This window comes from Anneissia japonica, unplaced genomic scaffold (genome assembly GCF_011630105.1).
Source record: "Anneissia japonica isolate Jap-2015-1 unplaced genomic scaffold, ASM1163010v1 scaffold288015_len651517_cov191, whole genome shotgun sequence".
Classification (NCBI taxonomy): Eukaryota; Metazoa; Echinodermata; class Crinoidea; order Comatulida; family Comatulidae; genus Anneissia; species Anneissia japonica.
The window spans coordinates 189,738-210,895 of record NW_022751954.1 but is presented as its reverse complement, the minus strand read 5'-3'; the positions used below and the strand labels follow the sequence as shown (position 1 = coordinate 210,895).

Below are 21,158 nucleotides of genomic sequence, written 5' to 3'. Positions count from 1 at the left end.
GTGTTGAATAATGTTAGTTTTAATTCCGGTAAAACTAATAATAAGTCACTTGGAAATTATACTTGTCAGAATTTTTCAAAAGACAGTTGCACAAAATATGAGTTAAGGCTTGGGTCCTCTGTCTGCAGCTAGATTAGGCACTTTGGAAGTCTTTAATCCCTGAAAGCGAGTGAGACAATACAAATATCTAGCTAACCGCTAGACTCGACATAGGAATTATCTTACCTGAATGAATGTAAGAACTCTATTTTGAACAAACATAATGCCTTCCATTGCCATTTAAATCACATTATCATTAATTTATTGTTTGAACACCATACCATTTCCTCTCTCTGTACCTTAGACTGATCCCACTCTGTGTTATACAAAATGATACATGACCACTGCTAGTTCAAGCTCACCAAACTGTGTTTTTGCACTGGAACTTAGTCGTATGATCAATATTTATATGAAATACAAAAGGAAGATATTTATTATTTTATTTACTCTGGATTTAGTGGTCACTTAAAATTTGTAAGCACTGAATTAACAGCAATCTTAATGTAATTAAACCATATCTTCTATCTATTTCCTGTGTTTAGATTCTCATGTTTATAAGAAACAAATTAAACCTTTCTTACCTGTTTGATAAAAATCTTGCAAATATTTTGTTGTGTTAATTAAATTCATATGCCATAATTAGCATTCTCATTATTCATTTCTTATCTAGATTTTCTACTTTCCATATTTATCCTAAATTTGTGTCATGTACTTAAATTTGCTTTTTTTCCCCAATTATTTTTCATTTATTTATTTTTTCTCAGTAGATGTATATCTCTGTTTTCTAGTTTCATGCAAAATTATTTATGGTAAAATATATCATTGTGTCAAGATATGAATAACGAAATAAACAACTTTTCACAAATGTTTTTGTCTGCATTTTTTATTTGTCATTGTTTCAAATCAACCAAATAAGTCGCAGAAGCCATTGCTTATCACATGGATTTTTTTAAGGCTTTGTTTTAGAGCCAGCAGCAATACATGCTTGTAGTTACGTTGTCATTTTGTGGGACCTGGACAACAAAATCCAAGAGCTGTTTATTCTGGTTTATTTGTACGGTGATGTTACAATTCTTTATATAGCAAATTAGTAATCCTTTTACTTATCTGGAAAAAAGGGATTAATTGATGCAGTTATGATGCTCACGCAGAAGTTGTATGCTCATCTTCAATAAAGTGTGAGCATAGATCTATCAGTAGAGGATATGCACAGTATCGGAAGATGATGATTATGGAATTTATCCAAATATTAATGACTATGCTAGAATAATAATTTTAGGCGTTTTCGGCAGCGTTGAGTACGATTCGGGGCCTCATCTCTGACAAATTGTTAAATATAGGAATAAGCCCACGACTTAACCTTGGTATGTCTGACTTATACGAAAGAAAACAGATTGTTAAATTTAGGGGTAGTGTATCTGAGTTGCCGACCTGTAACACGGGGGTACCACAGGGTGTCTTTTGTCAACCTTGCTTTTTTCGTTCTATTCTGATTTTTACAGTACCGTACTATAGATCCAAGTAAATCATTTAATATTTGCAGATGACACGTGTCTGTTTGATTTAAAAATATGACATACTTTTTTAATGAATATGTTAAATCACTTATTTTATGGTGGAAGGAGAATTTTTTAGTTCTAAATGCCAAGAAAAGATTTTCTATTTGAGGAGGAAAAATGAATTCATTAAAATATTGTAATCGATATTGAGAATGTGGAAATTGTTGAAAGACATATAAGTATCTGAGACTAATAATTGATTATGAATTTAACCAGGAAAATAACGCTAAAGAACTCCGTTCCAAGGCAAATAAGAATGTATTTTGTAGTATAGTTAAACTTGCTTAAGTCGACTTCGCCCGACTCGAATAATTCGATATTATTTTACATGACAAATTATTTAAATTGTAATTTTTCCATTAATTAACGATCTGTAAGTCGAATTTTTTTTTTTTATGTCGAACTATTTTTCAATGCCATTTTGAATTCGACTTGAGCGCTGTTAGCTCCAATCGTGATATTCATTGAAAAGAGAATGATCCGAATGATTTTTATGTACCATTTTAAAAGTTTGTACAGTATTAATAACAAAATTGATCGCCGAATTTTCCAGTACTGCATCTGTCTATATACAGTAGTTTCAAGTAAAAATTGATTCCGACCACTTCAAACAACAACAGAAGTAGCTTTTTAAAAAGTTCAAAGACGCAAATATAATAAAACGCCACAAATAAAATATATGTGAAATAAGCTGACTCTAAAGAGACGACCTACACACATACTGTAGCCAAGGGACGACTTACTCGCGGCTGCATCACACCTAGTTCAGAATCTCTACTTGCTCATTCAACTCACCCGTCGACAAAGCATTATGTAGTCGTTCTTTTTCTTGGGCTTCTGTCTTTCTTTGGAATGCTCTGCCTATTACAATCCGACAGGCAACTTCCATTGATGATTTTAAGGCAGCTTTAAAAACTCACCTTTTTAGCTTGTATTTTTCTTAATTTTTTTTCCCGAATTTTATTTTTACTGTTAAGCGCATTGAGGCTTTAGCATAATGCGCTATATAAGCCAAAATTATTATTATTATTATTACCTCGTCAAAGACAAACGTTTACAAAATGTAGCCTACAGATACAAAATAATATTGCCCAGGGGTATTCAGGTGTATATGTACAGATATTAAAATATATTTATACCATGAAAAAAGGGCCTTATGCACTTCCATAGTACACCCACACCATGAAGAGCCACTGATTTAATTCGCCTTACTCCTAGCCATGGTGGGGCTGAAAATGGTGTTGACACGCCTGGTATCATCCCTTCCTTCTTCTTCCTAAAATGTGCAAAAACTTATTTGATCTAATTCAAAATTGGAAGTCAAATTAATAAAATTTAAAATAAATATTCTAAGTATGAGAATGCCATTTATGGCATTAACATTTTTGAAAAATTAATTTATGGCATTAAAATTAAAATTAATTAATTATTAATTAAAATTAAAAAGGGATACGGCTGATAGTTTTACCTTTAGATGAATGTCGAACACTTTTTAAAAAATTGTTTGAAAAGTCTAAGAGTGCTATTAAGTTTCAACCGTGGTGGGACTGAGGTGGGCGTGGCACTCCAGTTGGCCACTTCCCCTCTCAGAAAATGCCCCGATCAACAAGTCTCGGCTACAGGACTAGTTGAGTTGAATGTAAACAGTATATTAATGGGATATTTAAATGCCTTGAATTTATATAATTAGGAAGAAATATACATATATCCTATTTTTTTCAAAGCAGCGGCGGGCGTTAATAAAAAAAGAAAAACTTTTTTTTTTCTGAAATGTCCACTGTTTTCGTAGCGGTGGGTGCGCTAATTAGCCAAAAATAAAATTTTAGTTTTATTCAAAATTACCATTATTGGCAGGTGGCGGGTTCGCTCCAAAAGATCCAAAGGTCTCTCCTAAACTTCGAGGATTTGCGCCCCACCTCTCATGTCACATCACTTCCTACCAACATTTGATCTGAGTTCAAATTATAGGTGGCGTGTGCTCATATTATTAATAACCAGCAAACAAACGCAATGGCGATCGTAAGAACGTATCCACTGAGATCATCAAAATTTCCCGGATGTGCGATCTTTCAACTCGGGTCCTGGAACACCGGTGAAATGGCGAAAGGTACGCTGGATGTGAATATTTTGTTCTGATTCGTAATTTTCAATTTATGCATTTACTTTTATATGATGTAATGTTAAATACGAGTGTCTTTAAATGAGCTGATTTATAACTTTGCAAAATACCCCTATATCGGCGATTACCGTATTATAGAAGCTAGGCCTAGGCCTTATTGCTTGTATTGTTATGATGCCACGTGTGATAAACGACAGAGGGCGGGTTGTATTGTTGTAGTGCGGCATCTGTTCACGAGTAACCTAGTCAACGTGTAGGCCTAGGAACTTGGATCGAGATAACTGTATACGTATGCTGGGCCTAGATAGCCCCAAAAGTATTGGAAAATTAGCGAGATAATTAATGTGGAATATTGTGCCCTGTTTTAAGTTTGGCATTGCCCTGTTCTTTCTACTTGCAACATCACTGCCAATTATTAATTTTTTTTTTTTTTTAGTTTAGAATCATGATCATGGAAGGTAAGTTAGATCAAATGACAATGTAGGGCATATGATTCAAACATAGAGCCTAGTCTGGTCTTTGCATATCTGGGCAGTATTAGTACTGGCCAGACTGTAAAAGTAATGTCTGCGCTGGGAATATATCCTCTGCGCAAAGATTTGGCCTAGAAGTATGCGTTTTTCTGGAAATTTTGCCAAAAATTAGGCTTTAACCTAATCTTAATATATAATTATAACCAACGTATTATGCAGTAATTAAAATTCTGCGCACCTAGGCCTATTTTTCCGAGCAATTTTTCTTGTAAATTTCAGCTAGTTTTTGAGGTGTCATCTGTGCAATTAAAATACTTCACACTAAGGAGTACTGCTGGTACTAAAAAGTAGACAACATATGCAACATATAGTGTAGATGAAAGTATGGTTTGAAATAAAAATATAATGCTAATGCAACCAATCAATAATCAGTAAATACTGTATGCCTACCAGTCAGTGATTTTTTTTGCAAGGAGTTACTGAAGTATTGATGTGTGGTTTGCACTTACACAGTATAATCAATTTTCTGTAACCCTAGCCCCAAAAAAGTGAACAGGCAAGTTGGCAGGCTTTTTAATAGACAGTACTGTGTTTGCAAATTAATTTACACCATTTATTTGGTGGAAACTATGTAAATTAGGCAGCAAATAAAAGCATCATATAGTACCGTACAGATTACTTTTTTTTTAGATGAACTGTTTAGTGTAAACTTTATGGCGACCTTATCTGCTGGCAGTGGTGTGTCTAGAAGTGGGGACTCGATAAAGTGAGAGGGATGCTAGCTCAAAAATAGGGTCATATGATGTGATTTTTATCTACTTGAGTGTGATTTTTTGGCATCCAACATTTTCAGTGGTGTGGGTGGAAGGGGGGAGGGGGCAACTGCAGGGCACTCTTCTCTCGATACGCCACTGTCTGCTGGTGATGGGATGATGCACCGAGCACACTGACCACACCTGTGCTGACCAAGGTTGTCATAAGGAAATTCCTTCCTGATTTTACCGTGTCACGTTGTATGCATGGATTGAATTAGAATGGATGTATTAACAACATTTAGGCTTGTTATTACCCCACCAAAGCATCTACTGTGCAATAAGACACATTTTGCTTTCATAAGTAAAAATTTACCTTGGGATGATATTAGCTGATTATAAAATATTAATACATCATGCTTATTGTAAACATAGCATCTATATTATGATTATCTGTTTCCTTTATTTCATCATTTTTTCAACATTGATGGATAATAAAATATATTCCAAAGTTTTAGAACTATTGAAAACTGATTGATGTATGAAATTGTCAATTATTTCTCTGCAGGATATGGATTGTTGCTGCTGTTAGCATTTGCAGTGGCTGGGCAGGCTCTTCGCCCTCTTTCTGTCTTAACATCAGAAGATCAAACTAAAATTCGAGCAGTGCTAGAGCAGGCTAAATTCACAGATATTGCTCATGCACATTATTCAATCCTTGGGCTTACCCTGCTTGGTGCTCCTGCTCCAAAGGTAAGCATTGGACTGTTTGTTATTTTTAACTTATTTATGGGCCTAGATTAAATTTTGTTAAGAGAATTTCGTTGTCGACTGTGCCTTCTGTCCTTGTCTTTTTGTCCTTTTTACTCTATGATTTTAATATTTGTGAGGTTACTTTGATTTTATGAAGGTTTTCATAGTTTTGTACATTGTCATTAATTTCTTTATACATGTATTATTTAAGTATTCTATTGAATATTTTGCAACCTAAAAATTATTCATTTAATATCATTGCAATCTTAGTGCATTGAACACCTTATTGATTTATAAATTTATCAACATTATGAATTTAGTTGTAGAAATTATTCAATTATTAAGTTATGTATTCAAATTATATAAAAAAGTGATTATATTAAAGTAATGCATTGTTCTCGGTTCATAAAACTATATACTGTACATTTAAATATGCTATTACATAATTTGTCATTGCAGGATGCTTGTAATTATTTAAAAGCCAATATAGATATTAGTAATGTTCAGTCGTTGTACCATGCAACTGCAGCAGCTAAAGCTCTCGGCAACTGCCAGGTAAGTGACTTCATCAAATGTTCCTGGTTTTAACCAGTGTGTGTGTGTTTATCCATAGAGATATCTGTCTCCCTGTTTATATTTATAGGGTGGACTGCTCAATTAAAACACTACTCTTCCAAGAGGCCATATTCAATCAGTTTTACTTGGCCTTTATCTTACACATCTTTTTACATCCTTTTCCCCATAACATGACTGATAAAGTGACGGTACAAAATTATGGAGAAACTTTTTATACAGGTTTCAGATCTTTAAAGAAGTTTCTACAAGTATCTTATATATTACAAACTTTTAGCTCTGGTTTGGATGCAGGATTCGTAGGTAGGGGGTGCGCGAGAGTCCACACCACCTCAGTTCGACAGTGGTAGAGCTGAGGTTCGAAAACTTAAAGCATATGGCTTGTAATTTTAATTTTAGGTGTGTGTATGTAAATCATTGCATGTTCTAAACATATATTATTTGGTAGTTTTGAGACAATTGTGTAAAAGGATTTTGTTTACTTTGCCAAGGGCATTGGCACTTGTGTCCATTAGAACTGCTGAACTCACTGGTTTAACTTAAAGCAAAGATAATAAATAGCAGAAGATAGAGCAGCTTCCCAATATAGTAGAACATCTGTTCGAAATGCATTGTGGGTACATGGAGAGCAATTTTACCCTGTCTGTGCGGTGGCGCTATATATCAATAATGAAGGTACCGCTCAGGTTCGTCTGTTTCCTGTAGTTTCTCCACTCAGTCAAATGGTCAAATTTTACCCCACTTGCGGGAGGGCAGATGTTCCATCGATTTTAATGCAAATATGCAAACAGCTCATTCTTCTGCTATTTAAGTTCTTTGCTTAATTAAAGACCAACTTCTTCAAAGAACATTTCTTCATTGATCCCATTTAGCGCTACCTATTTATTTATTATTATATTATTTTACAATATTATAGTCAAAAAAACTTTTATTTTATAACCATTTTATTATATCATATTTTCAGTTGAATGCTGGCAATGCTAAGCAGACTTTAAATGGCGCCCTCAACGAGAGTGCTGACACTGCTACACTTTTTTATGCTGTTTGTGCTCTGAATAGTTTGAATTTTCCAAGTAAGTATTCCTGGAAATAATTCAGTCTAGAGAAAAACAAATGCTAATTTTCAATTTTTATTTAAAAACTTGACTTGCGTGGATACCTGGCCTACATTAGGCAACATCCAAGTTTACTATCCCTTAGTAAATTCGGGCAATCACTGCCTCGTAATACGACCACCACCGACCGATGAATCAAACTCTGCTCCCTGTGAATGCTAGGTGACGGATCGTCATTAAAAACGGTCTGTTGTGTTGCATTCTCCATGGAATCATGTTGGGCGATGAACGTTTGGTGCAATAAATGCCCGGCTTTAACATGTTATTCAGGCAGTTAGAACTGATTGTCACCAGTGCCACTTTGGGTACACCTTAAAGATCTTTGTGTCACAGGTTCTATTTTGCAAGCTACTTTCCCTGTGAAATTATTTTTTAAATATCTTTAAGATTTTCTATTGTCTCATTAATGCATTACTGCTAATAATATTAAGTATAATTATATAAAATTTTTGGTCCAACCCATAACCAAAATGGAAAAGGACTGAAACCGTATATGATGATGAGGGAGATGCCTGAGCCGTTGGTTCCATGTACACTTTACGGTAAAGGGTGGATAATTGTCGCCCTGTGTCCTTCCAGTTTACCAGGCACTAGAAGATGAACTGATACTGCTGCGGCTGCCTAGCAGCTAAGCCCAGATTTTTAACATACTCAATATAAATTGAGTTACTATGCTTAGTCTTTTTTATGAATACTTCACCTGGATTAACATATAGTTTATCTAGTTGCATTTTTCACTCTTAGACTAAAAATATCACTACTGATCTGTTTTGTTTTTCTAAAGTAAACATGTAATTATTATAGCCTAAAAGTTGATTTCGGTTTCTTGTATTTTTTGCAGTTAATTCAGTTGAAGTAGCTAAACTTTTGAAAGCAGCGTTACAAAAAGACGATAGTGTTATAAGGTATGAATTTATAGATACAATGTTTTTGCAAGATCCATTTAAATTTAATCTTTATTCATAATTCATAATTTTATTTTCCTCAAGTTAGAGACGATAGAAAACCAAAAGAAGCCTTCCCTGTTCAGTGTTGCATGCCATATTTAACTATAGAGCAAAGAATGCATCACAAAAACAATGTACATCGTTACATGATATAGTTTCAAATAAAAGAAATATATGCTCTACATAACTCTTATCATAACATGTAAAAGAAGAGATTTACCTATGAACAGATACCTCTGAATTGGATACTGTATTTTACATTTTAATTTGTCCTGGTAGACCTGGAATATGTCTGTGAGTGTTTTTTCTTCTTTTCTGAGTTTCATTTTTGAAAAATTTCTTGTTTGTTTGACAAGCATGGCAATGTAATGATGGTGACTTGTATTCACATATGTGCCCTATTTTCAATATACTATAAAGGAGAACAAAGTTAAGAATAAGATAAGTGTTTAAGAATGTAGAATGATAAAAAACCTGTTTGTGGTTGTTAGATTTTTGTTGCCATAGCAATAACATGTTTATTTTTCTTCAATTGCAGTCAAGTATATTCTCTTCATGTTGCGTCAATGTTGTCGGCAGAGACAGATGTTACGGAATATGTGAATTCTGTAGAAGATATTGCCGCACAAGGTGATGAAATAGATGAAATTTATTTGCAGGTGAGTTACTTGCTTAATAATTGTTCTTAGAATAAGAATAGCGCATTCTAACTGAGAGAAAATGGGTCTAGTCTGAGAATACAGTTTGTTATGCTGTTTAAAATGAAGTACTCATATATGTACTCAAAGGTAGTTATTGTATCCTCCCTTTCTGTGACTCTATACTGCCCTCTGTAGTTTGTATGTATCTTCAATTGCTGTCAATAAACATAGTAAAATGTAATTTCAATTTAGTTTCTATTACTTTTTGATTGTTTAAATTTTACATGTTATTAATAGTTTGAAGGAGGTATCCTGCCCTCAGCATTGTTTATTGATGGTGCTTTAAAAGTTGCTGCAAAAGCCAACAAGAAACCTGTCCTCACTGAGGTAAGTGAAAATTTATAATAAAATGGATGCTTATTCAAACATATGTAACCTTATATAATCATTACAGTTAATGAAATATACTTTAGTGTAAAACTTAATAATAACGTGTCTTGGCAAGACATTTTTCATGGATTTCATTGCCCTTCCGATAAGCCATTGAGCAAGTGTTTATGAAGGCTCCTGCATCAGAAAAATGAAAATGGTAAAGAGCGAAGAAATGTCTTTGGTGTACTGACAAATTTATTGTCATGTGCAATATAGCAAATTAACATTTATTAACACTAAATATATCCTGCCACTAAAACAATTCTTTTTAAAAATAATTATTATTAAACAGAAATACAATCAAATTTGAATTAAGTCACACATCAAAGAAAATATTTGAATACTTAACATATGGTTTCTGCCAGCAATTTAAGGATATATGTAACTGCATTATTATGAAATTCAGTAAATGTTGTAATTTTTAAATTTTCACTCATGATATGTATTACATGAATTTTGATTATAATTTGTTTTTTAGGAGCAAGTTGTGATGATGGGAAACTACATTCTGAGTCGAAAGTCCACACAAAATGTCCGCAATGCCTATCTCGTTGTCCTTGCCACTAAAGCCCTCTCAGATAATAAGGTAGGTAGGTCTGTCTGGCTTGCAAAGGCCTGCTCAAGTCCTGAATATTATCCTTATTCAATATCTGTATTAATGCTTCTCAAATCTATTACTAGGAGAGGTTCTTATCTGTTTTTTTGGGATTGAACAAAACAAATATAAAAGTTGCTGTCTTTATCTACATTCTCTACAGGACTGAATAAAATAAAATGTTTTGTGGTGCTCTATGTACTAAGTCTTTAATATATTGCCAAGTATTTTGAGTCAGATGAGCAAGCTTTTTTTATTATCAGTCTTTGTCAGGCACATGAATGTATATATAATATCAATATTATTTTTACAACAATGTGTTTTCCTTTGCAGTTCTTTGTTCCTGTTGGTTTCACACTGTCAAGCAGTATAACTGTCTCTCCAGTACAACCCAAGATCAACGTAAGTATTCTATAGCATTTTTAAAGAATTTTGTTGCACACTGCTTTTCTGATTTTAGTAATAAAATCTACCTTTTACTAAAAAGTAAATGAATAACCATGCCCGAGTTGTGCATTATGCAGTGTCAAAGGTCAAGATATTATTGTAGCCATAGATGTAGATATTTTATGATTTAGTCTTCCGTTATTCCCTTCTCATTCTGTATTGCATTTAAACTAAAGCATAATGTTCAATAATAATTTTCATTATTGAGTGTAGTCTCATGCTGAAATCAGCATCAGTGTCCAAAAACAAGAAAATTAACTTTTTAGTATATTCATTTACTCCACATTCTAAGCTTTAAAATGATAGGTAATGTACTTCAACAAATTGAAGATTCCATCCATATTTGTGTTAATAATTATAAAGTCATGGAATTTTTAAACAATTACAGGTCCAAGTTACAAACCTGATGGCCGGATCCGTTGGTCAGCTGACCGTTTCAACCAAATCAGCAGTACGGAAGTCGGACGGTTCTAAATTGTTTGCAGAGAAAAAACTAACTGCAGCTTCCGACAAGTAAGAAAAACTGATCAACCAGTTGCTGCCCTCCCCCCCCCCCCTTTTTAAAGCATAGACATTACGGTCAAGTAGATACAAATCACTCAATATCACCTTATTTTGTGAACTAGCTCCCCCTCACTTTTTTTTTTTCTTTCTTCACATCCAACAGCAAGTACACTTGCCACTTACAGGATGAGAATGATTCTTTATAAACTTTTTATGAGACTTAGGGAGTGGAGTTGATTTTAGTCGTAAGAAAAAGTCCTGCTGTGACAGGAATTGAACCCAGGACCCTGGGATTAGAAGGCAAGCATCTTAACGACTAACCTATTCAACTCCACTCAAATTCAAATGATCAAGCCCCCTCGCTTAAATTTTGCGCCCCCATCGACTCCTACCCCTAGTTCAAGACTTCTAGATATGCCACTGGCCTAAATAGGTCACATGATAATGATTAGTAACATATAGTTTATTGTTTACTCTGTTGTTCAAAATCACATTAAATTACAGAATCCTGAAGAAAGTAGTAATAAAATGGCTTGAGCATTTTTAAAATCATTATGCTCATATTTTGATTTAATTTTGGGTTAATTTTCTTGTAAAATTGTATCTTACTGCCTACAACTGCATGTAAGTGTCATTTGAAATAGCTGTTGGCTTATAATATGATGTAGAAATATATTAGAGACACTGTCCATTGGAGTTTATCATTCTAATTTGGTTTTTGTTGTTCCAGCATGTAGCGTCTGTGTGAATGCAATTATCCTTTCCTTTATTGTTCTTTTAATTATGGTTTATTGTCTTATCACAGAACACATTTTGAATTAAATTTCCTGGAAAGCAAACCAGCGCCTGGATTTTATGACGTCACTTTGGTGGCTAAGCCTGCAAAGGCTGATAGCCGATTAATTGGCCTGTCTGAGGGCAGTATTACTGTCAAGGTCGTTACTGAGGTCGCTGTAGAAGGGGTGGAGCTTCTTGTGATTGACAGAGATCAGAGCATTACAACAAAGACTGTCAGGTAAATAGCTGTCAGTGCTCTATGAAAAGTAGTTTCTTGTATAGTTATTAGCTGCTTAGATTCTATTGTATACTATTTATGTAGCATAATTCCTTCAGCTCCTTGTATATAGCTAAGGCTGAAGGCACTTTACAAACGTTGAATATTGTTGTTGTGGATGATGTTGTTGCAGCAGCTATGTATCATGAGTAAGTTTCTCGCATGATTAAAAATCGTAACGGTATTGGGTTTGGTCTACAGGCATTTATGCTTGGAACAGGTCATCCCAATTCAGAGCAGTACGAATGGAGGCATTGTGTACAGAAGAGGGATCGAGATTTAGAGACAAGCAGAGCTTAAGTGCATATGGGAGAAACAAAGATTTGAAACACTCGGTTCTACAGGGAAAAGCTACGTATGTTTAATAAATCAAATATTTATGAATTCCACAGTGTACAACATCCAAAGAAGTTGGCATCTGTTCTTGAAGCTGACCATCATCAAAACATCATGCTGAAGTTCACTCTCAAAGATAAGGCTACAAACAAACCAATGGCTGTCCACCAGGTAAAGATGCATTTGTTATTTTCTTTCCTGCAGTGTGGTGCCGTAGATCGGGGTGTGGCGTTGAGAGGATCTGATGTTTTTATTTTTGACTTTCATCTTCTGGGAGCCTTATAGTGAGCATTTTCCTCTGATTGCTGTCACACCAAAGAAACACTGTGCCACAATTGCTTGAGGCAGTTATGGAAATATACTGCATATAAATATCAAATGAATATAAAAACATATAAAAAATAATCAGTCATTTCAAAAAAAAAGCCAAAGAAATCTAGTGCAACCATTGAAATTTAGACATTAAAATGTATGTTTTAGTATTCTTAGAACTTTATCGTTGCACTTATTGAAAGGTAACTATAGTTGGGAGTTTGCTAGTGTAGAATGTGTTGAAGTCAACACTCTATTACTCTCATATTAAATCTATTGACCCAAAAGCATTTGTTAGTGCTTAGTTTTTAATAGGACAGGGAAGGATAAGCAATATTTGCAACCCCTTAAAGTTTCCATTGTAATCATTTGTGTAACTAAATATTCATCTCCTTACCTTAGTTATACTGTATGATTGATTATAATTTTCTTTTGCCACAGGCCTTTATTCGCATGGCAAATGTAAAGACAAAGCAGGAAGTGATCTTCACCTCGGATCGCTCTGAAACCCTTCAGTACTCCTTCAAACTGGATGTAGCTCAGAGTGGCCGAGATCACTTCAGTGCCCTCTCTGGCAAGTACTCGATGGAACTGATTGTTGGCGATGCATCCATTCAAAACCCATTTCTCTGGCATGTTGTAAGTGTCACTGTATAGTGCTTCCTTTTGTGTTCATGAAATTGTCTACCCTGTATGCTATGGTTACGTTTATAATACAGTTGGAGAGGTCGTACTAATTTTGTTTTTGTTTCATCTGTAATGTTTCATTTTCTTGTTCACAGGCTGATTTGAACCTGAAACTCAATGAGGACCCAAATAAAAAAGCTCCAGAAGTGAAAGGAATTGAATACAAAGCAAAAGATCCAATCGACCACATGTTCCGAGTCCCAGAGAAACGTCCCTCCAAGACTGTGTCGAGCGTCTTTACAGGGCTCATTGCAATACCATTGATCATTCTTCTCGCTTTGGTAAGTTTTGATTTTGAATGATTTTTTTTTTACCAATGAACATGTATACAGTAACTACATTTTATGTTTAAATGGTAATAAAAAAAATATTTTTAAAGTAATCATGAATAACAATACGAATAATTACTTTATAATAGTTGTATAAAAAAATAACATAATGATAAAATAATTTAATGAGATTTAGCCTAATGAAATGAGATTTTCATCTTGCAGTGGGCTAAACTTGGAGTAAATCTTGGGAACATGCCAATGTCTCTGAGTGCCATTGGATTCCATGTTGGCCTAGCTTGTGAGTATATAGTTATAATAAAATTTTAAATTGACTGTCATTAATAATCTTCATTTTAATGTCAGGCATATTTAAATAGAAATACATGATTGTAAACTCTTATCTTTAAACCTATTCCTCCAAAGTGACTTAAAAAATATTCAGGGGATACAGAAAACCAAGCTAGTTCACAAACCTTAGCATGGGGGTTACGTAATCATCCTGTGTAAATGTTAGTATTTATCCCTGTTGGCATCAGTATTTTCCAGGATCTAGTTCCGCCTTCCAGTTTTGAAGTAATTCCAAGAGGATAATAGGATAGTCTAGTATTGTATTACAAAAGTTGTATCCAACTACTGAAAAAGAAAAACTATTGGAAACCAAATCAAATCAAATCAAACCAACCAAATCACAAGATTGGTCATTCAGATTGTGTAGGCCTACGTTTTTACCTCCATCAATGGAAAGATGGATACAAGCTCGATTAAAATTGATCATTGTGCTAAGCCCCTCCCCTTGGATGTTGTTGCTAAGGCAAGCCTTTTTTTACACCATGTTAAGCGAACCCGCTGCCTGCTACTAAACCCGCTACTAACAATGATTTGAAATCAAAATATAATTAAATTTTTGGGCAATTAGTGCAAAAGTAAGATTAAATACGAAAAATGCAATTTTATTTTTATTTTTTTTCCGCCCTCCTCTGATAATCTTTGAAAAGAAAAAATTATTAAAAAAGGTATACAAAAATCTTCGCCTAAAGTCCCACAAAATGGCAGGTGTTGTAATGTACAGTCGTAAACTTGTGTATTCCTGGGACACGCACATATATTTTGTCTACACATATTGAATATCACATACCAATTATTCAGTTAAGAATGATTGGCACTCCAGAATGCTCTATTATGATGGACTTTCACCACTTTTCAAGCTTATCAGCATGACAGAACAACAATCTATCTAATAGTTTCTTTTTACTTATTTTCAGCTATTCTTGGTCTTATGTACTGCTACTGGGCTTATCTTAATATGTTCCAAACTGTTCGTTACTTAACAGTAATAGGTATTGTTACATTTATTTGTGGCAATAGGCTACTAGGGAGCATTGCAGCAAGAAAGTAAGTATATTCTTTACTTTATGCTTCATCAAAGCCTACTCATAGTTAAACACATGTAAATAAAATGAATATAAAATGAGAAAGCTGTATATTTTTTTTCCAGATGTTAATGTCTTTAAATTTTATAATCAATTTTATAATAATGCTATCAATCATTAATGTATTTTGCATATCGTATGTTGTATTTATCTAGTATATTCTTTGAATATAATTATAACTACAGATTTTAAAAATAGTCGATGTATTAACATCTTTCATCAACAGGTGATGAAACAATAGGTTTATGCCAAATCGAATTGCGCATACATACACATTTGTTTGGCATTGTCTTTGTGCTGCTGTCATGTGTACTTGGTTGAATGTGAAGGTCTACCAGTAATCTGAGCCTATCTATGCTTGGTCTAGGCCGTTTGAAACTGATTCTGTTGTTTTTTGAATGCCCTACACTTGCTTGACGGTTGAATTTATCCCCATAGAAATCTCATAGAAACTAGTCTAGGCTATGCTTAGTAGATCTACTAAGCCTACAATACTGTTAGATGTGTGGTAAGATGGGTATACATTTAGGTAGGCACCCTGTTGGTTTGTATGGAATCCCGTAACCATCACCCTTTAACTTCTTAAAGGGTGAAGCCCAATACACATAATGTCATACTCGCCTAAAAATTTATATATAAAATATCACTACACAACAATGACAAGTTACAGGTGTATGTATGCGCAAGTCATTTAACCGTATTAAATATGTGACCCAAGCTCACAAATGGGCTGTAAACTCGCACCACACTATATTGAGAAACAAGCCTCCATAGCCAGAATAAGACATAGAACGTAAATTTTGTGTGAATTATTTTTTTGTGTAATAAATAATAACTATTAATCTTACTATTCCTGAAATTTGAGTTTAAAATTCCAACTGTAAGAGGTAAAATTTAGCCATTTTCGGATGGGAGCTAGTAAAAATGAATAGAAACCTGCTAAAATAAAAGCATTTTTCTCAAAACTTGATTCAAGAAAGTTGATAAGGTGACAATTATTCAAACGGTCATAACTTTGCTTCCAGGCACCCGATTGAGTTCATTTAACTGTCATTTTAAAATAAATGATATTTTCTATGCCATTATAACAAAAACTCATTTTGCCCTGAGGACGAGTTTACAGCCCTTTTGTGAGCTTGGGTCACATATATCCACAACCGTAAATAATATAGGCAGTACACAAAGAATCAAATTTTCAAATGGATGTGCTGTATGTCTTGATTTTTTTTCTTAAAGTACTTCCCTAATTACTTGTCTGACTTAGGGACCACAGTGGAAATAAGTTAGTTTTGTACTTTTCTGTGTTTATATCCTTGAATGTTTTTACTTATAATTACTTCAGAATGAATAAATAAAAAAAAAAATAATAATAATATACTTCTTGCTCTTTGTACCCACACACAATATAGTTACTGGATCTATATTGGAGATGTGTGTTCCCCAAATAATTCTTTGAACTGAATGATACGTATTTGTGTTTTTGTATTTGTCGTTTGGTATCTTCTTACGACCTGTGTCTTGATTGTGTCTTGATTGCTTCTTAGGTTAGCACGTTCACCACGTTTCAAGGTAGAGACATGTTCCAATTCAGACACCAAATTTGTGTCATCTCCTTCAAATATCTTAATTGTTGTGTCTGCTTGTGGTCTTACAAGTCAGTGCTGTGTGACTGTATTCCCACACATGAGTTTAGCATGTACAACTCATTGTTTGGATTTTATATTACTGTTTTCAGTGTTTACTGGTGTGTTGAGTGTTGTATTTCTTGTACATTGTCTTCTTGAGCTATTATTTTTCTTTGTAATTATAAATATTTAAACAGGTTTTAATTTTTAACAAGTTTTTTATCAGTCGTATGTCTCTACTTGATATAATCAGACATTCTAGGCAGTCAGACATTTGATTTAGCACAGTATTGTAGAAGCTCAGTAGTGCTGATTACACGCGTAACTAGGAATGCTCCCCGGGAGTGGAGGAGGTTGCACGTTGTGTATGATTGATTTTGTATCAGTTTTCTGGACATGTGCGCTATGTAAATCCTATCAAATAAAAGAAAAATAAAGAAATGTAACTGGTATTAATACCAGTATGTACTCACATTAAGTATCAATGTAGAACATTAAACATCATGTATAGCTGAACCTCCAATTTACGGCACTGCAAATTACGACATGCTATTTAATGACAAAGCTCGGTATGATATGATCAGCATATTTTGTCTAGCCATGTGCACGGATTACAGATATTGTTGTGCTATTCCATAAAAATGGAAATGTATTTGAACATGGCATAAAATTAATTATATACTGTCTGTTGTGAAAATTCAATATAACAACATTTCAGTGTTCGAAATAAGGAAAAACTTGAAGTTATCCGATGGACAACCTAGATGAAAACTTTGGTTGTCCGCAAATGTTTTTACTTGTCCGTATATTATCTGTTGCTTGCTTCATTTTTACCTTGCACTGTTTTCCCTCCTGAACTTGTTTTTTCCTTCAAACCCAGCCATTTCCTAAGATCGTTCGACATGACGAAAAGTTCGATGAAAAGTTTGAACGCCTTCTCACCCACGCCTCCATTCGCCTTGATACGCGAGTTAGTGCCTTGTTGTGCGACCCGCCCATAGAGCTATTAAACAACTAGAGTGCTGACAAGATTGCACAGCAATGCAGAGTTATGTATGTGTACCATCCAAGATGGCCGTCGTAGTAAAGCGCCACCTTCAGGCTTAGTATACATATTATTACATATTAATAAGCCCTCTGACTGACTATTATTTCATTAATGATAATGAGTAACGGTAATAACAAATAATTAAACTATTGTAGCCAAAACGAGGCCAAGTGGAGCATCTTATTTAAAAATAAAATACCAAGGAGTGAAAATTAAAATCATGTACATTACACCCAAACACCGCAACGCTCGAGTTTCAAACATACGGGTAACTAGCTGTACTGAACTTTCTGAGTAAATTGCACGATGGTGCTTAGCGAAATTTGATTGGCTAAATCTATGGCAGCCATCTTGGATGGTACACACACACAGTTCTGCGTATTTCGAACATCGAATACACTGTGGTTAGAGCTCTAGTATTCTTATTATATCTCTATGGGCCCGCCACACGCGAGAAGTTAAAGTGTCAGCAGACCAAAATGCGAGAAAACATGTGATTCGGCGAATCCAAAATTGCCGCGCCCATGACAACAACGCAGTAAAGTTCAGGAGGCAAAAAACACTTGAGGTGAGGTTTGGGTCCAAAATTTTTTGGTTGTCCCACGGACAAGTTGCCCTATAGTTCTGGTTGTCCGTGGGACATTTTGGTTGGCTGGGACAAGCGGACAAGCCTTATTTCGAACACTGCATTTAATTTCCCATTAAAATAGAATAAAATATTTTATCAACTTACTTTGATTCACACACTTAAACAATTCAGGTTTTCACAGACTTAGATAATATTCAGTTAAGTTTCTGCTATATAAAAATGTTTTAAGTTGGATTGTTTATAGGTAGGTCAAATTGTTTTGTTTTTGGAATGATATGAGATTGTGGTGCTCTTGTTATTAGTGATGTTCTGAAAATTTATTTTCTACATTTGTATAAAGAGACTGCTTTTTTTAAAAGCATTTTCTCCCGTTTGTATCCATTACTCACTAATATGTTGTTTGTGATTTTACAGTATTTTTAAACATAAACAAATCCCACTTGTTATTATAGGATTTAAAAACCTTTTACAATTTTAGTTTCTTCACAGATATGTATGCATGCGTCACACGTGTTCTTTTAATGAATATATGTGGCAAAGACAAGCCATACCAGTCACTCGTCACAAAAATCGATTTTGAGTTATTAATACAGTGTTAGAGAGTAAAATAATAGCTATAAAATGGTTAAAAAATCTGACTGGTTTGGCTTGTCTGTGCCCCGTATTAGGCTTGCCATGCGAAAACCAGTATCCGAGACCAAAACAAGAAAGTTTACTTTTTAATATACTTAAGTATACAGCACTGCCACATTCTTATGCAAATTACTTAACATTTAGCGACCGTATGCTGGTTTTGGGATGGCAAGTGTCATATTTTAAATTCAAATAGAATAAAGATGTAAATGATTATAAAGATTTTTATAACTTGGCTTGAACTTGATAAGCGGAAAAGAAATAATGTGTTTCCAAATCTCAGTGACATTTGAAAATTAAGTTGATCAGTCATTGTTTGCTTTTTTGCTATAGTGTGTGTCTTGCTACACGTACTACTAGATTTCTTTAATTTTTCTGGGTTTTTTTCTCCTTTGCAGGGGATAAGATGAGAGAAGAAGACCTCAATTTCTACCAAGCATCAGGATGGTAAATTTTCAAAACTCGCATCCAGACTCATTAAAAAAAATAATTAAAAAAACACACAAATTCTACAACAGAAATAGATAATGCACAGTTAGGAAGTTTTACAGTAACAAATTTCAAGAATTCTGCCTTTAAAAAATGATGATGAATTTCATAAAATAAATTTTTATATTTTCAAATATATTGTGACGCCTCTTTCGATAATGATTATTTAAGATTAGATTCCTGTCCACATTATCAATTTAATATATGACAAATGTCTGTGATTTGCCCATTTATGGGGCATGATGACATCATGTTTTTGTCATGTAAAACTTGATAGTTAATCCGGGCACTCACTATGTTGTATGACCATCGCACAACGAATCCAAGTTCGTTCTCTGGACGTATCATCATTGAAAATGATCCGTTGTGTGCGTGTCGTGTCGTGTTGCGTTCTCAATAGAATCGAGACGACTTGTGCGTAGTGAGTACCTGACTTTCTGGACAGAGCATTAGAAAAATATTTTGTTAATTAAAATCACATGAATAGTGGAATAAGTTAAGATGCAATTTGTGTAGTTGATACATACAGCTCTGCACTATTATTCAATATGAATTAGGTTACCAAGCCATGTTAGGCAATCAATGTTTAGTTTATTTCATATTTCAACAATCAGTGCTTGATGTAATATTATTTTTTAATGTGATATTACAAATAATCCAAAATGGACTATATTTAATCTTGCTGGTACATCACCCTCTATTTAAGTCGTAATGTTTTTAATGTTGATTAAATTTTGCTTGTATTTTAAAATTCTTATTATCTTTAGTTATTATTTAGTTGCTATAATGCAGGTTTTGTGATTGGAATTAATTGTGCTGGACCATGAAGAAATATACATTTAATCAGATTATCTAATCTATTAACATCTATCACAAGTTTAATTTTTTTAAGCTTGGTTTCTGTACAAATTACTACACAGTCGCTACAGCGTTTTCACTGCAAACCTTGAACTGCGTAGCTGTCCCTGCAATCAGGGACGCTCTGATTGATCTGACCATCAGCGTCTGTCGCCAAAGGAGTCGACGATAGCATGTTGCGATTTTTATGTCTGATAGGTATCCACACTGGACTGGTCATCCATCTTCTGGTTCTATAATTGTCATTTAAATTTTTAAATAATGTCACATTTTGATGTCATTATTTTGGGTGTAAAGCTTTGTCCACATTATCATTGTCGAGTTTTATGTGACAAAACTTGATTTGCTCATTTGTGTAATATGGCATGGGTGTAAAAAATTATGGCTAATAAATAATTTGACATTGAATTAATTAGTTGTAGTCTTTTCTAGTTCAGTGATTGCCTATTCTGTATGAGCTACTCTTGGGCAAAATGCAGGAGTTTTGTAACCGTAAGATAACTAATTACAGTACTGTGTAGAGTAATTGACAAATTACCTTTCCCAAATATGGGCAATCACAGAATTTTGTCACCAAGTAATTATTTGATGTGTGTACAGAGCCTGATGAATTTGCCATACATCATTACTGTCAGTGTTTTTCAGATGTGTTTATCAATGATGTGATTGGGGTTATGGTTTCCTAAGCTAGGATTTGTGAGGAGTAGGCAACTTTATTTTATTTTCCTCCCTTGGTCATTTGAATGATGAGATTAATTACTTTCTACAGGTCACATACTAAAAGAGATTATCAATAAGGATGTACATTTGTTATATGACACTAAAAAGGATTTGATTTCATTAAAAGTGCCCAAAATATATCTGTTTGGTCCTTTG

The 21,158-nt window shown here is 34.0% G+C and overlaps 1 protein-coding gene across 3 annotated transcripts; it reads left to right on the top strand.

The window, feature by feature from the left end:
- Nucleotides 1-3,581: 3,581 nt before the first annotated feature.
- LOC117122022 (dolichyl-diphosphooligosaccharide--protein glycosyltransferase subunit 2-like) lies at nt 3,582-21,142 on the top strand. 3 transcript variants are annotated; one of them, XM_033267504.1, is made up of 18 exons: nt 3,582-3,705; nt 5,511-5,695; nt 6,155-6,250; nt 7,233-7,341; nt 8,225-8,288; nt 8,869-8,989; nt 9,269-9,358; nt 9,882-9,989; nt 10,332-10,400; nt 10,834-10,958; nt 11,755-11,964; nt 12,396-12,510; nt 13,093-13,290; nt 13,434-13,619; nt 13,833-13,908; nt 14,873-15,002; nt 16,585-16,609; nt 19,334-21,142. In XM_033267504.1, the coding sequence occupies exons 1-18, from the start codon at nt 3,609-3,611 to the stop codon at nt 19,343-19,345; spliced, it is 2,016 nt and encodes a 671-aa protein (XP_033123395.1). In that variant the 5' UTR covers nt 3,582-3,608; the 3' UTR covers nt 19,346-21,142. The 3 variants fall into 3 exon arrangements, with proteins under 3 accessions (XP_033123395.1, XP_033123396.1, XP_033123398.1); XM_033267507.1 differs by lacking the exon at nt 3,582-3,705 and adding an exon at nt 3,993-4,175; XM_033267505.1 differs by lacking the exon at nt 16,585-16,609 and having other exon boundaries at nt 19,334-21,128.
- The last annotated feature ends 16 nt before the right edge of the window (nt 21,143-21,158 follow it).